The sequence below is a fragment of the Spizellomyces punctatus genome, assembly GCF_000182565.1.
Source record: "Spizellomyces punctatus DAOM BR117 chromosome Unknown supercont1.5, whole genome shotgun sequence".
NCBI lineage: Eukaryota > Fungi > Chytridiomycota > Chytridiomycetes > Spizellomycetales > Spizellomycetaceae > Spizellomyces > Spizellomyces punctatus.
Window position 1 is genome coordinate 874,103 of NW_015971541.1, and position 14,534 is coordinate 888,636.

Below are 14,534 nucleotides of genomic sequence, written 5' to 3' on the forward strand. Positions count from 1 at the left end.
TCTCTTTCCAATTCCATCTCGGTTCCCCCCATGCTCTTTGCATCGCCCCGACGTCTGTTGCTTTGTAACAAAACTCAAAAGTACTCGAGTCTTGCTAGAATGATGTCGTCGCCAATAACCTATTCTTGGCGCCGTTTGGCAAACGCCGACGCTTCTAGTGTAGACACCCCTGTTGGGCGTTCGTCTCACTCGCTGAACATTATTGGCGACCGCGCATATATTTTCAGGTTTGTGTGTTGGTTTCTCCAATTTATTTTTTACAAGTTCATATCCATTTTTAACCAGCTTTGCTTCAATCCTAGTGGAGAACGGGAGCCCCGTAAGCCGATTGATGCCCGTTTGCATATCTTTGATCTTGTATCGCAGCAATGGGCAGGTGTCATTGAACCTTTAGCAGCCACTGCTCCCACACCTCGCGTGGGACATGCTACAGCAACGCTGGGAGACTGCATATACTTGTTCGGTGGTCGTGGAGGACCGGAGATGTCGCCCATGGAGGCAGATATGTTTGCTTTTGACGCAACCTCCGGCACCTGGACCAAATTGCAAGTTAATGGAGATGTACCTGCACCTCGTAGCTATCACAGGTTAGTATACGTAAATTTGCTCAAGAGGTACCGATAGGCCAAAATGTCTGATGCGTTCAACGCCTACAACGGCAAGCATGACGGCAAGTGAGGTGAGTTCGGTTGCGTCAAAATTTGATATACATTGGCTCTCATTCTCCTTTGACAGCACCACGTATACCTTTTTGGAGGCTGTCTGGAAAAGGGACGCGCAAACGACTTGTACCGCTTCAGCCCTGAAAACTCCACCTGGGAGCGTCTTCCGTCGAATCCTGACCTCCCAGTACGTGGTGGTCCTGGATTGGCATACCTTAAGGACCAAGTAATCGTTTATGGAGGCTTCAACGGTACGGAGCTCAATGACATCTGGGCTTTCAATATCAAGACTAGCACCTGGGAGCGTATCAATCCAAGCGAGTCTTCGGATGCCCCTTGTCCGAGAAGTGTTGCCGGTTTTGTTGCCTTACCGGCGATTGGAAAGGTGGTCACCTTCATGGGCGAAAAGGATCCTTCGCCCACCGGACATGCTGGTGCTGGAAGGTAATTTCATTATGCAGTGTTCAGGATTACCTTTGCATAGTGTTATGCATGTTAATGTGTACTTGTCGCATTGACATGAACAAGATATGCCAAGGACGTATGGATTCTTGACATCCACTCGAATGCCACTGCCACTTGGATACACATTCCTCCGGCCGACCCTTCACAGCTCGATGCGCCCACGCCTCGCGGTTGGATGACTGACGCTGTTTGGCGTGGAGAATCGATCATTATGCATGGAGGGTGAGCCGATAATATTCGTCACTTACATCTCCGTCGTGTACTCTTTTGACGCAACAGAGTCTCTCAGGTACGATGGGGAAAAGCGAGATGACGGCATTTTCCAGTTGCGTTTCGAAGGCAAATAAATATTGCCATAGAGGTTCAATTCCTTTCGTTTCTTAGTCTGGTGGATTGAACCTCCATTCTTACCAAAAAAAGCAACGTAAATTCAGAAATATATGTATATAGATTTTCGTACAAGAAAATCCAACATTCTGGCTCAAAATTTGCTTATGAATAGTAAAGTTTCGGTCCCAAAATCATTCAACGGTCTTCTAGTCGCTCATTTCATCATACGCGATCCTGTAACTTTTAGCCTAATAGAAGGGCCGCGCGATTCAATAATTACGCCGCGCACTCCTTCTTACCCAATGGATATCATACTTACGAGGGGTTGCGCCTAGTTCCGCTGTGGCAGAGAAGGTCTGAACCGAGACGTGTATTGTTTAGGGGGTATTACAGACGTCGATTTTGGATTCATACGTGTGGAAGGAGAATCTAAGCGAATATAATGTGGAGACTGAGGTCATGTACACGTTGGAAAGTACCAATAGGTCCGTGTGTACACTTACCCGGGTGAAGAGTCGATCGTGCGATTCTGGAAGGCACTGGCATAGCTTTCGGAATGGATAGTGTTGTCTTGCCGGGCAGAGGCAAACGCGTGTTTCCTCTGCTGTACTTGAGGCGTGTGCGGTCCAAGCTGGGACTCTCTTCAAACTTGTCTCCCACCTTACGTTTAGATAAATCGACGGCAGTAGGGCTGGATATTTTGCTTGGTGATGCGCGTGGGAGACCAGATGGTTTTCGGAGGCCCATGGAGGAATTGGATGAAGTCTTCGTAATCGGCATGGGTTTCACAGACGGTGGTGTAGCGAGTGGGGAGTATGATTGAATTTCCATTGGATCGCAGCGAACGACGGCCAAGGTAGGTTCAACAGCAGGCGGGACGCTGATGGTGACGTCTACATTCATTTCTAGAATGTCCTTCTTACTCTGCACGATTAAGGGAGTTACAAAATCTGGTCTTCACTAGTAAATGACATGCTAGCTTACTTTATTCAATAATGTCGTGGTTCCTTTCGGACCGAAAGCCGTTTTCGGCCTTCCAGCTGTTCGTTTTGAAGTAACCTTGGCAGAGTTTGCGGGTGTGTTGTTTACCTTCGGGGAAAGTACTGTGCTTGCACTAAATCTAAAGACAGAGGAAGGAGTTGTGAACGATGAGTAAGCTGGCGTAGACAATATATTCTTGGCTGCAACTGCATCGTCGCGAGATTTGGCGGTGAGTGATGTGATCGGGTGACGTTGTCCAGTAGACGAACGGGGTAAAGCTGGTGACCTCATCGACGCCCGAGACTGAGCAGGGGTTTGAACGGAGGATCTAGGGCCCGTGGAAGTGCTGGTTGACGACCTAGGGAAAGTAGGGGATCTCGTGGACGACTTTGGGGTTGTGTATGTTGTGGTTGACAGCCGAGGCGAGGTAGATTCTTTGACAGTTGACCGCGAGGGAGTAGGGCTTATAGAAGACTGAGCTACAGATGACCGAGGCGACGTAGAAGCTTTGACAGCTGACTTCGAGGGAGTGGCGTTTACAGAAGGCTGAGATCCCATCGTGGCTCTTACAGATGACCGAGGCGAAGTAGAACCTCTGATGGATGACCGCAAGGGAGCATGGGACTTTACAGAAGACTGAGGAGTCATAGTGGCTCCTACAGATGACCGAGAAGATGTAGAACCTCGAGCAGAAGATCTAGGCGTCATGGATGTTCTCATTGAAGGCTTAGGAGATATTTGTGCACTGAGAATAGATTTAGAAGAAGTTGACTGCTTTACAGAAGATTTGCTTGTCATGGGCGTTCGTGTCGAAGATTGAGGAGACGTAGGAGGGCTTTGAGTTAAGATGAACGGCTGAGCAGGCGATGCCAGCGTAAATTCTGAAAAATCTGGCGATGCACATCGATCACTCATTGGTGGGGAAGGAATATCTTCAATCAAGAAGAAGGGATCTATGCTCTCTAGTTTATCAACTATTGAATGAATGGGACTTTAGGAGAACTTCTCGATGGTATTAGAAAGGAAACAGGACACTGGAAACAATACGCACTGCCAGCAATAGCTCTAAAGAGTGCAATACTCTCTCTTCTCTCACGTTCAGGACGACTGAAGCCCCACTGAGGGGATCGTCTAGATGAACCTAAAAGAGTTGATGGGGTCTGAACTTCTTTTGGAGGTGATTCTAGTGACAGCGCGGTCATCGACGCGTCCAAATCAATCAGCATTGGGTCGACTGTACTGGTTTGTTGATTAATATCGGTAGCAATTACGGTGTCCATGATGAAGATGATATGTTATGGAGATGGTACACTGAATCGTCCGAGGGAAAAAAGTCCCGCTGGGCAAGTCCGCCGAGAACAATAAGAGCCAGGGGTCGTTGCGTAAGCGGAATCACGTGGGTAGCCCTCCAGCTTTCAAAGCGGTTGTTGCCATAGTGGCAGTAGCTGCTGCCGATCTCGATCTTCGATCCCACCAGCGTTCCGCTGGGTGGTGCCTGCCCACCTTTTTTGCAGACTTTAAAAGCAGCGACGGTTCTGAGCATCAATGTCTACAGCAGTGCGCCGCACTGAGATATCGGAATAGCATACGTTCAAGGATCAGGGTTTTCTGTCGGGCAGCTTTGTTGGCCAACCCTGCTGACACTTGTATCAACCTGTATCAATCTAATATCCTGTCCGACATGCAAACCGTCAAGCTTCCCCCTCTATTCACACCTCCTACACCAGACTCGCCTGTCCCGTCAGTTCCGTTTGCAACTCCCCTTCCCGACATACACGTTACGCTGTTTAGGAATATTCGGAATGCTGTTGACGTGAGGAATCTGGTCATCAAGGGAGATCCTCGCGTTCCGGAATGTGTTTTGATAAACGCTGCAACGGTAAGCAACAGCACTTGTTCTGAAAGCCTCTAAAGTTTGTTGTTGAGTAATGCGTTGGGAAGAGGTGGGACAAACCGACACTGAAAAACTCACTTTTGTAGATTGTCGACGTCTTTCAAATTCAAATGGCATGCACGAAAGCGCTTCTACATCAACAACAAGGCATCATGCGAACACGATCACTGTACTCTGAAATCCTTTTCAATCTCTCCCCAACAAACAATATTAGCGATGCTATAAGACAGTTTGGCATATCAGATACAACGACAGCCGTAGCTGTGGTCATGGTTGGCATGCAAGCACCGCCCGAGGAGGTGAGGATTGTATAAAAACATTCTGATAATGTTATTTGCGTTAGCTCATTGTGGAATGCGGTATATTCAATAGGTACGCTTGCGTCTGTTGACTTTGATAGAGGGCGAACCAATACCGTTGTCACACTTGCCAGAGTTCACAGATTTACCACTGATAAATAGGGTAAGTGAATGAATACCCGTCGCGCTCCTTTCCCGGCCAAAATTCATATTCAATACGATGTTAGATATATAAAACTGGCAATGTTGCAGCTGACAGAGGGCAGACATTGGCGTTGGTGGTTGGGGCAATGGCGCTCAAAGGGCATTTGAGTTAGCACCTATACTCAGAAGCAGATATACCTAACCCATTATGGCAGCGTCATCTCAAAGCTAGTTCTGCAGAATAAGATTGGCCACTTTTTCCCGGCCTGGCGTTATTATCATAGTGGATACAGTTGGTTTCACGCCGGAGGAAGGACGGGTATAGGTAGCAAATTCAACCGTTGAATATAATGGCGCTAATTTACGTGACCTTTTTCCAACCACCGTTTGTTTATGTTCGCGTAAAATTGTCTATCCGCTACCCCGTCCATTACCTAACCCTTTAGTAACGCGTCGCGGGTCGGACGTTCCTGGCTGGAACACTTTGCCAAAGCTCAGCATTTCGTCTTTCTCATTGTCATTCAAGAGTAGCTTCACATTCTAGCATTATGTACACACGTCTTCCCAAGAGCTTTTGGTGGTGTCTGTTTCTCGTCCTGAGTGCTTTTGTTGCCACAATTGACGCCCTCGAAGTGAGTTTCTAACTCTTCTCGTTGTCCTATCCTATTCCACATGATTGTGCTGACAGAAGTACACAGGCGTTTCAAGCTATGGTTCCACCTTCTGCGGCCGGCCTAAGTAATGGCATCGGCAAGAGATTTGCCCGTGATATCCCCGAGGAGCTCCCAGTGCTTCCTGCTCTCCACAATACTCGTCACACTCACCGTCGCCGAAACGCTGCTCCGGATTCAGAGCAAGTTCGTCGCAGGGAACGCAGAGATTATCCGGAAGAATTGTAAAGGGGAACTGCGAGTGTTTGATTTGGTGATCCGCCATGGAGTGTGAATCCAGCGGCGGATACTTGCAGCGAATATCCTCGGGAAGTCCTGGTTCTTTACTTTATAAAATAGAACTATATCCGCCTATATAAGAAACACTCATCATCTGCACATCAATGGCCATTTCTGGGACGAGACGTCTGGTACTTGGCAGGACCTCATCACATGCTATTCCCTTAGAATACAAAATGCGTAAGGTGTTGAGTGACCGATGGTGGTAAACCGACATCATGCAACCGGAATTTTGTGTTTGCCTTTAAATGGGTGGAACACAGTATCCACAGAATTGCTCGGACTGAAGTTCATATTTGACATATCATATCCATTTCTAATGAGTCGGAAGCGTGAGCCACCTTCTTTGGTCTTCCAAATCGCTATCGATACCGCTGGCATTAGTACCGGATTACACCCAAGAAGATGCGGAATAATGACTGTTGTAACCGCGATATTGTGAACACTCATGCAAGGAATAAATAGATACACTTGGAATGATCGTCCGCAGCTATACAATTACTGCTGAGACATAACTGAGTACCGCTTATCCAGAGAGGCATCACTTTAGCTACATTATTTGACTGTAAATGCGCACGATGCTGTTGTTGTGTAAGTGTGGCAGGTTAGTTTCCAACAACTTGAGAGCTTTGCAGATAGTGCTCACACGCTGCTTCCCGCTGCGGCGTAAACAAATACCCTAGCTGGAACAGAATTGAACCGTTGCAGCCACGCAAGACAGTTGTTAGTGAAGAACAGCGCGTGGCAGGTTTGTGATCCAGGTCACCATGTCACATCTGCAGCAACGTAAGACCGCCAGCTCCCAAGGCGCACCACAACAGGAGCCTACCTTTCAGAGAAATTCTCCTCGGAAGCGAACGACAACGTCTTCAACAAGCGGTGTAGGGACTTTTCTCTTGACTCTCGGCCTGATCATTGTCACTGGACTCGCAACAAGTTGGATAGTCACAGATTCGCTGACTTTCGGGTATCCCATACCCAATTGGAGAAAACTTCTTCACGTACGTTTCTGTAATTGCGCACCGGCCTCTCAAGCGTGGCTTGCCCTATAACTGACAGTGATTCATATTCAATTAGCGACACGAGATTACACTGACCACCGCCGAATTGGCCCAATATGATGGCACAGATCCGAGCAAGCCCATATATCTAGCTATTAAGTAAGTCACGAGAAAGGCGAGCTTGACTGTTGACGGATTATTCTCTTTTGCTGATATGCCACTCAGTGGGAAGGTGTATGATGTCAGCGCCGGCCCGCAGTATTATGGGAAGGTAAGGACCGTTGATCCCAGAAAAGTCTGTCCCAGTGACTGATTCTATTGAGTAGGGTGGAGGGTACAATTTCTTTTCAGGAAAGGACGCTGCCCGGGCATACATCACCGGCTGTTTCCAGACCCACCTCACCCACGATCTACGAGGATTGAGTGAAGCTCAAATCAAGGTAGGCACAGTAGATTAAATATAGGCCACTGGCAGTACTAATAACCGTCCTCCTTCAGACGCTTGATCAATGGACAGACTTCTATGCAAAGCACGACCAATACTTCTATGTTGGCAAGGTCATCCATGATCCAATACCAGAGGACGCACCAATCCCTGAAGACTGTAATGCTCAAACGAGTGAATCAGCCTCCTAAGAACTCCCAGGCTACTACGATATAATGAGGTGGGATCATCAGTAAAGTGCAAGCCGGTTATCGCCCCCTAAGCTGGCACATCGGAAGTTTTCCAATTCAAAATCTCGACACAGATGAATAAATACACATGTTCGCAATCTCTATCTGCCTGTACCTATCTATAGGACACTGTCTACATGTAAACGGTGCCTCAAAAGGATGGTAGATCAAACAATTCAGGTTCAAAATCCTCTAGAGTATTTAGTACCAGGGTGGCACCAATTTCCCTCCCGACGACATTAACCATCTGTTCATCCGGCACCCACACCGTATGCATACCCGCAGCATTACCTGCTTCTACACCATTCACGGCGTCCTCAAAAACTAAGCAGGCTTCGGCAATGGGGGCATTCAACGCTTTCTGGGCCGCAAGAAACAGATCCGGTGCCGGTTTGCCCCGAAGAATGTCTGGATCGTCACCACAAGTCACGGAGGCAAATAGGTCGAAGAGGTGTCGATGATTCTGTGTCTTTAGCAGGTATTTTTGGCGGGTTGACGATGTTGCGACGGCGATAGGGATCTTGTGGTGGTGCAGGTGACGGACCAGGCGCTAGAAAGATCGCCGCGTAAGGCTAGCACCAACGATGGAAACGACAGTCTCATTTCACACCTCGACACCAGGCAGTAACGCACACTCTGGCCACATCTTCTCTTGCATTTCAGAAGTCTCTAGCAGGTACTCCTCAACGCTCATGGGTAGATTATAAACTTGCACAACAATCTTGGCGCTCTACAAAGGAAGTGACCTGTACTTCAGCCCCAAGCACATGCTCAGATATGAGTTTTGGCACAAGAGGTTGGTACCTCAAACGACGTTGTCCCCATTAGTCGACTCTTAACATCCCACGTGAAGGTCTTTCCTGGGGCATACTTGTCGAGAATGGTTTGGGTGACCTTGGTATATATGCTTTCGGTGTCAAGAAGCAGCCCGTCCTAGACCAATATTCGGAGAGCTATTTATTTTTGAGTAGTAGAGGACGCTTGTTCCGAATAGGCCTACCATGTCGAATATGCAGTGTGTTATAGATCTTTTCAACATTTTGGTGCAGTTGCAGAGAAGCGAGAGCGTTCAGAAAGCCTGATCATTGGGCACCCTTAATGTAAGCGCGTCGATCACTGTTTAATACGGCCGCCACCATCTTGCGACCATCGAAATTGCAAAGGACCGAATTTAATCCCATCTCCCACAAACACGTTACAAGATGCCTGTCGATTTCCAAACCATTCGTAATAAGTTCATCGAAGCTGGGCAAGGCCATGTTTTCCAGTTTTGGGAGGAACTTTCAGCTGGAGAACGGGAGGAGCTTCTCGCTAACCTTGCAAAAATCGACGTCGACCGAGTAAATCGAATTTACCACAAATCCACGACAACACCACCCAAATCGCAGCTCGCCAAGCTTGAGCCTCTTCCTGAAGCGGCCTTTGCCTCTACCATTGCAGGGACTGGAGCAGCCAAAATTAAGCATTGGGAGGAGAAAGGACTGAAACTTATTGCCCAAAACAAAGTGGGTGTTATTCTCCTCGCTGGGGGACAAGGTAGGTGCAAATATTTCCTGCAATGCATATCGGTCTTCGTGTGTTCTTTTCTATGGGATGCAGTGCTATAAGACGTATTGGGCACGAGCATCTTGAAAGGTCAAAAACTCATATTAATTCTGTCCCAGGTACTCGCCTCGGATCTTCCGCTCCAAAAGGTTGCTATGATATCGGACTTCCGTCACATAAATCTCTGTTCCAGCTACAGGCTGAGCGCATCTTGAGATTACAAAAGGTGGCCGCATCTTACGCCTCTGGAACAGAGGCGATTGTTATTCCTTGGTACATCATGGTTTCCGGACCAACTAAGCAGGCCACCACAACCTTCTTCAGGGAGCACAACTTCTTTGGTTTGAATCCCGAGAATGTAGTGTTCTTTGAACAGGGAGTGTTACCTGCATTTACAAACGAGGGTAAGATATTTATGGAAACAAAGAGTGCCCCAGCCGTGGCACCAGATGGCAATGGTGGAATATATGCTGCGCTTCGTCGGGAGGGTGTCATCGCCGATTTGGAACGTCGTGGTATTCCGTACGTGCACACATACTGTGTGGACAACTGCCTCGTCAAAGTAGCGGACCCGGTCTTCATCGGGTACTGCGTGGAACAAAATGCTGATTGTGGAGCCAAAGCAGTGCCGAAGGCGTCTCCCGAAGAATCGGTGGGCGTCATCTGTCTACGCGATGGTAAATTTGCGGTGGTAGAATACTCGGAAATCGATAAGAATTTGGCAGCTCTCCGTAAGGACGACGGAACGCTCGTGTACAATGCTGCAAACATTGCGAACCACTTTTACACCGTTGATTTTCTTCGTCGTGTTGATGCATTGGAAGGGGAGCTGGAATACCATATTGCACATAAGAAAATTAAGCACGTGGACCTTGCCACTGGAGAGCAAATTGTTCCTCAGAAGAACAATGGTATCAAGCTCGAAATGTTCATCTTCGATGTCTTCCCGTTCACCGAACGAATGGCGGTTCTGGAAGTTGCTCGCAAGGAAGAATTTTCTCCATTGAAGAATGCCCCTGGAAGTGGCAGCGACTCTCCCGAGACTTCGCGCGCGGACATTCTCAGCCAATGTGTGCGGTTTGCGGAAGCCGCTGGAGCTAAGGTTGTTAAAGGTGCTGGTCAAGACCCTACGGATGTCCCTGTGCTTGAAATTAGCCCGCTAGTATCATACTCTGGAGAGGGTCTCGAAACTCTCAAGCACGCCACCATTACAACTCCCAAAATATTGGATGGTCCACAGGACGTTCGGGAGATTCATATTGTCTAGTTTTAGTTACTTAGATACACGCGTAGCATCGGATTGGAGGCCAGATCCTCTCGGGTATGGACACTCATTTTAATCGTGTATGGTATAGTGAACATTAAAAGAGATTTAACAGCGAGATGGCTCGCAGCATAGAATATGAAGGCATTGGGTTTTTAATTTGCACTCATAGCCATATTCATGAGATCCAATGTAAATTTCATTTGAGTTTCTATGTGTATACATAGCGGGCTGGAGCCGCAGCCTCAAACCACTGTCCGGCCACCTTCATACTCGTGTCTTTCCACTTTTGTTGAAGAGGGTCTGAATAACAAAAACCTGGAAAAGACTCGTGCCCACCACCATAAGCACTTCTAAAGTCCCAAACCAAAACAGCCTATTCTGGGTACTTTTCACAGTATCGAAGTTTCTGTTTTCTCGCGTTCGAAAGTACTTTTGCTGCTTTTGAATACCACCGAGTGTGTCGCTCAGATTCTCAATACTCTCCTCCAATGGGCGAACTTGCTTCTTAGCGTCCTCTTTCCCACTTAGATCGTGTCCGACCGGAGACGTAAGGTGGCTCTCGTGTTCGGCAGTGACATCAAAGTCAATAACTTTCTCTGTGAACGTTGACATGCGGTTCGAAAAGCAGAAAGAATGCTCTCCGGGACCGGACGCAGAGAATACAAAGTCGCCTTGACGCTCTTTTTGGCCTTGCAAGATTTGCACATTGTTTGGTCCCACTACTTCGTAATCGATATCAAAAGAACCTCCAGACTGAACCTAAGTTACGAATGGAGTGCAGATCGTGTCAAACAGAGCACACAATGGAAATCACACCGTGTGTTCAACGTACCGCAAAATAGAACGCAATCTTCTCGCCGGCACTTTTGGCCGCAGTATAAAAACATGCACGCTCATGTGGGTCCATTTTGTAGGTCAGCGTCGTGGCGCTGGCTCCCGCTATGAGCACGAAGAAGCCTGCTATGGCTGCAGTTATGTTCGCCTTCATGGTGGAACAGGAGCTTGTGACGGGGCAGATTGAAGGGCCAGATGGGCAGGCGAAGGTACCACACTCGTGTATTTGCAGCTACTTCAATTAGTGGGTGGCTTAGTGGTGCTTAGCTGGGTGATCGTCTGGTAATTGTGCTCCGACAGTGTGTGTGTGCTGTCGCAAGTCAGAGTATTGTGCGCATAACACCAAACACAACGCATCATGTGAAGGATGGGCATGAATTCATCCACAAAATATCTGTAATCCATTGTGATATACGATTCCTTCAGATCTGAGGGATGACAACTTTCACAGATCAAGGCTACCACGGCGATTAGGACAAAGAGACACGACGTAGAAATGGGCAACGGAATGCACATAGAGGTTGCTGTCGCCTGCTGTTTGCAAAGCAGCCATTCTCATCCGTAGCTAGCTATAGCCATGTGAGGCTTGAGGCTTACCTCATCATTGGACGAACGCGAGGTTTGTCCCAATTGTCTTCCTGGCTGAAGTATAGCGCCCGCCCCTACACGGCAGCAGAAGGGGCTATGACGGGACTTTCGTATCAGCAATCTCCAGCATCTTTTGACGCGAAGGATGTTGGTAATACTCTGATCTATCCAAGGGCATCAAAGCGTTCCCGCCCCGGATCTTATCATCAAAAAGGAAATACGGAAGTAGATCCGTTGATACGGGAGCTAGAGGAGCTATTGAAGGAGTCCAACGTACCAAATCTCACTAAGAAATCCCTGGCTCCTAACGCTCATGATCAACCTGCGGTCCCGCGTCGACCAACTACACCATCCGCGAATCTGTCTCATCCTCCCCTTTCCGAACCGCACCAACCAACAGCTCTCATCTCCGCTCGTCTTCTGTTTCTCCTGAAAGCTCATTTGAAGACCTTAACGCATGCTACAAAATCACAGGCATCCCAGATCAAATCTCTGGAATCTGCACTCAGAGCATCTCAAAGTAGGGAAAATGCCCTTCAAACGTCATTGGAATCATGTCAACTGGACTCGGCAAAATCGATCGCAAATCTCCAAAACCAGATCCGGAATTTGAATCGGCAGCTTGTCAGCGTTAAGGGACAAGCGGCCAAGGAGTTGCGTGCAAAGTGTCGAGCATTGGAGCTGGATCTCTTTAGAGAACGTGCGGGGAGGACGAAGGTCGCAGTCGAGCTGGACACGGTTGTTGAGAAGGAGCGAAAGGAGAGACAACAGTTGGTATTGCTTTTGGTTAATCAACTGGAGAAAATGAGCAAGATTCAGCATAAGCAGGAATTCAAAGAAGCTGAGAATGAACAGCTAGGGTTTTTGTATAAACATGCTAACGAGCGGATATGTCAGACACAGCAACATCTGCAGCAATTGACCCTAACACTGCGACAATCATTGACTGGTCAATAAAATAACAATATCATGGAGCGACATTTCTGAGCTCACATCCATTTCTATTCTGGAAGAACGGACATTCTTCCGCCCACATCCCTTTCTTGAAAACTATCCCTTGCATTTTCTTTTTGCGATCGTCATAGTCTGTTGCCCTTTCAGCAGCATTCTCTATGCCGTCATCCATGCGATTATAAACACAAAAGTATACAACGAACAACAGTACCCCTCCCTCCATCTTTACCTCCTCCTAACTAGTGCCCCATGCAATATACATAAATAGGTCATCCCGAAACCAACAATCGTGGAGCAATATTCATTGCCATTAACTCCTGGAACAGTAGCTTGGCAGCATACGGTATATGCAACTGTGATATCTCCGTCGTATTTTGGCAGGATCGGCATTCGTATTTGTTACGTTTAAGATCTGCAATCACCATGAGACCGCAACGGTCGCAAACATGAACACGATAGGCGTCTGATGCATCAAAAAGACGTTCCTATGCGAAGCAAAAACATCAGGTTGACCATAGAACTGTTTGACCAAGAAGACGATAGGTTACCTTCAAGAACTGTGCAGCTCCATGAGCAATGAAACAATCACGTTCCATCTCTCCAAACCGTAGACCTCCATCACGGGAACGACCCTCCACCGGCTGCCGGGTCAAAATCTGCACGGGCCCACGTGCACGACTGTGAATCTTGTCATCTACCATATGCTTCAGCCTCTGGTAGTATGTCGGTCCAAAGAAAACTTGCGCTTGCAGCTTCCGGCCAGTGTGTCCATTGTACAATACTTCAAAACCGCGCTTTTGGTACCCAAACTGCTCCAACGCCCTCGATATCTGGTCAACTGTAAGATCGGTGAATGGCGTCGCATCGCCTTCCACACCGGTCAAGGTTGCGAGTTTGGATAACAGACATTCGACCAAATGCCCAATTGTCATACGTGATGGAATAGCATGTGGATTGATAATCAAATCCGGACTTATACCTTCCGCTGAGAAAGGCAGGTCCTCTTGCCGATATGTTATACCTACAGTACCCTTCTGACCGTGACGTGACTGTGCGGTTGCATAAATTTTAAGTCAAACAATTTGATAGCTTAACACAGCACCGGCGGCGATACTCACAGCAAACTTATCACCCATCTGCGGCACACGAACGGAACGAACGCGGACTTTGACAAATTTAAATCCTGCCTCGTTTGTAGTTACATTACCCGATCAATAATGCCGTTTTCCGTACTCTTCAGCGGAGTAGATGCATCCCGTTTGGTGTGAGCTGCGGTACGCTGACCCATCTCAGCGCTGTCTTCTTTGATTGGCACAGTTTTTCCGATAATGATATCCTCGCCGCCGACTCTGACGCCCGGTGCGATTAGCCCATCGTTGTCCAGCTTTTCATACGTTCCATGCTTAAGCCGCAGACAGCTGTCCCTTGACGGCTTTTCGAACGTTTCACTGGCCATCATTCCGACCTTCTTCTCGGTGTCCATGTACACTCGATAATACATACTTCTAAAAAGTCCTCGATCAATGGAGCTTTGACTCATGATCAGGGAATCTTCCTGATTGTAGCCGGAGTACACAGCAATAGCCACAACCGCATTTTGACCAGCAGGTAGTTCTCGGAAATGCATGAACTCCATAGCACGGGTAGTCGCAAGCGGCTTTTGCGGGTAGAACAGAATGTTTGCCATTGTGTCCATACGGATTTGATAGTTTGTGAGGAAAATGCCCATAGCCTGTTTACCCATAGCTGACTGATAGGTGTTACGTGGAGACTACAAGAAACCAGATCAGTTCCTGTCAAATGCATGAAAGTATATTGCCCACTTACTTGGTTATGATCCGGAAACGGAATAATACTAGCGCAAATGCCAAGGATCATGCTAGGATGAATCTCACAATGCGTGTAATTTCGCGCATATACAGCATTGGATCTCAAACGTGCGAAT

General features: G+C 47.7%; 10 protein-coding genes across 10 annotated transcripts in view; 6 read left to right on the plus strand and 4 right to left on the minus strand.

The window, feature by feature from the left end:
• The first annotated feature begins 32 nt into the window (after window positions 1–32).
• SPPG_03400 (uncharacterized protein) lies at window positions 33–1,647 on the plus strand. The gene is made up of 6 exons (XM_016751669.1): window positions 33–227; window positions 303–587; window positions 664–679; window positions 736–1,106; window positions 1,191–1,349; window positions 1,417–1,647. Exons 1-6 carry the CDS (start codon window positions 100–102, stop codon window positions 1,472–1,474), a joined length of 1,017 nt encoding a protein of 338 aa, XP_016609641.1. The 5' UTR covers window positions 33–99; the 3' UTR covers window positions 1,475–1,647.
• SPPG_03401 (uncharacterized protein) lies at window positions 1,431–3,775 on the minus strand. Its single transcript, XM_016751670.1, has 5 exons — window positions 3,490–3,775; window positions 2,442–3,412; window positions 1,961–2,381; window positions 1,777–1,886; window positions 1,431–1,705 (listed from the first exon to the last, which is right to left on the minus strand). Exons 1-4 carry the CDS (start codon window positions 3,716–3,718, stop codon window positions 1,789–1,791), a joined length of 1,719 nt encoding a protein of 572 aa, XP_016609642.1. The 5' UTR covers window positions 3,719–3,775; the 3' UTR covers window positions 1,431–1,705; window positions 1,777–1,788.
• Window positions 3,776–3,887: 112 nt separating this feature from the next.
• SPPG_03402 (uncharacterized protein) lies at window positions 3,888–5,204 on the plus strand. The gene is made up of 4 exons (XM_016751671.1): window positions 3,888–4,317; window positions 4,419–4,631; window positions 4,705–4,794; window positions 4,859–5,204. Exons 1-4 carry the CDS (start codon window positions 4,120–4,122, stop codon window positions 4,946–4,948), a joined length of 591 nt encoding a protein of 196 aa, XP_016609643.1. The 5' UTR covers window positions 3,888–4,119; the 3' UTR covers window positions 4,949–5,204.
• A 36-nt stretch (window positions 5,205–5,240) lies between these two features.
• SPPG_09113 (uncharacterized protein) lies at window positions 5,241–5,826 on the plus strand. The gene is made up of 2 exons (XM_016757268.1): window positions 5,241–5,407; window positions 5,474–5,826. Exons 1-2 carry the CDS (start codon window positions 5,324–5,326, stop codon window positions 5,672–5,674), a joined length of 285 nt encoding a protein of 94 aa, XP_016609644.1. The 5' UTR covers window positions 5,241–5,323; the 3' UTR covers window positions 5,675–5,826.
• A 330-nt stretch (window positions 5,827–6,156) lies between these two features.
• SPPG_03403 (uncharacterized protein) lies at window positions 6,157–7,576 on the plus strand. Its single transcript, XM_016751672.1, has 6 exons — window positions 6,157–6,329; window positions 6,409–6,726; window positions 6,803–6,885; window positions 6,952–6,997; window positions 7,053–7,166; window positions 7,225–7,576. Exons 2-6 carry the CDS (start codon window positions 6,493–6,495, stop codon window positions 7,360–7,362), a joined length of 615 nt encoding a protein of 204 aa, XP_016609645.1. The 5' UTR covers window positions 6,157–6,329; window positions 6,409–6,492; the 3' UTR covers window positions 7,363–7,576.
• On the minus strand, window positions 7,427–8,477 carry SPPG_03404 (HAD hydrolase, family IA). Its single transcript, XM_016751673.1, has 4 exons — window positions 8,402–8,477; window positions 8,206–8,334; window positions 8,012–8,131; window positions 7,427–7,951 (listed from the first exon to the last, which is right to left on the minus strand). Exons 1-4 carry the CDS (start codon window positions 8,438–8,440, stop codon window positions 7,553–7,555), a joined length of 687 nt encoding a protein of 228 aa, XP_016609646.1. The 5' UTR covers window positions 8,441–8,477; the 3' UTR covers window positions 7,427–7,552.
• Window positions 8,478–8,516: 39 nt separating this feature from the next.
• Window positions 8,517–10,440, plus strand: SPPG_03405 (UDP-N-acetylglucosamine diphosphorylase). Its single transcript, XM_016751674.1, has 2 exons — window positions 8,517–8,937; window positions 9,066–10,440. The coding sequence occupies exons 1-2, from the start codon at window positions 8,604–8,606 to the stop codon at window positions 10,211–10,213; spliced, it is 1,482 nt and encodes a 493-aa protein (XP_016609647.1). The 5' UTR covers window positions 8,517–8,603; the 3' UTR covers window positions 10,214–10,440.
• SPPG_03406 (uncharacterized protein) lies at window positions 10,312–11,277 on the minus strand. Its single transcript, XM_016751675.1, has 2 exons — window positions 11,046–11,277; window positions 10,312–10,972 (listed from the first exon to the last, which is right to left on the minus strand). The coding sequence occupies exons 1-2, from the start codon at window positions 11,199–11,201 to the stop codon at window positions 10,478–10,480; spliced, it is 651 nt and encodes a 216-aa protein (XP_016609648.1). The 5' UTR covers window positions 11,202–11,277; the 3' UTR covers window positions 10,312–10,477.
• A 423-nt stretch (window positions 11,278–11,700) lies between these two features.
• Window positions 11,701–12,646, plus strand: SPPG_03407 (uncharacterized protein). The gene has a single exon (XM_016751676.1). The coding sequence runs from the start codon at window positions 11,732–11,734 to the stop codon at window positions 12,590–12,592; it is 861 nt and encodes a 286-aa protein (XP_016609649.1). The 5' UTR covers window positions 11,701–11,731; the 3' UTR covers window positions 12,593–12,646.
• Window positions 12,617–14,534, minus strand: part of SPPG_03408 (uncharacterized protein) — a gene marked incomplete at its 5' end in the record, with an annotated part of 4,632 nt that continues 2,714 nt past the window's right edge. The window contains 4 exons of the mRNA XM_016751677.1: window positions 12,617–13,074; window positions 13,138–13,638; window positions 13,708–14,360; window positions 14,417–14,519. Coding sequence (XP_016609650.1) covers window positions 13,788–14,360; window positions 14,417–14,519 — 676 coding nt within the window. The 3' untranslated portion in view covers window positions 12,617–13,074; window positions 13,138–13,638; window positions 13,708–13,787. The remainder of the gene's footprint in view (window positions 13,075–13,137; window positions 13,639–13,707; window positions 14,361–14,416; window positions 14,520–14,534) is intronic.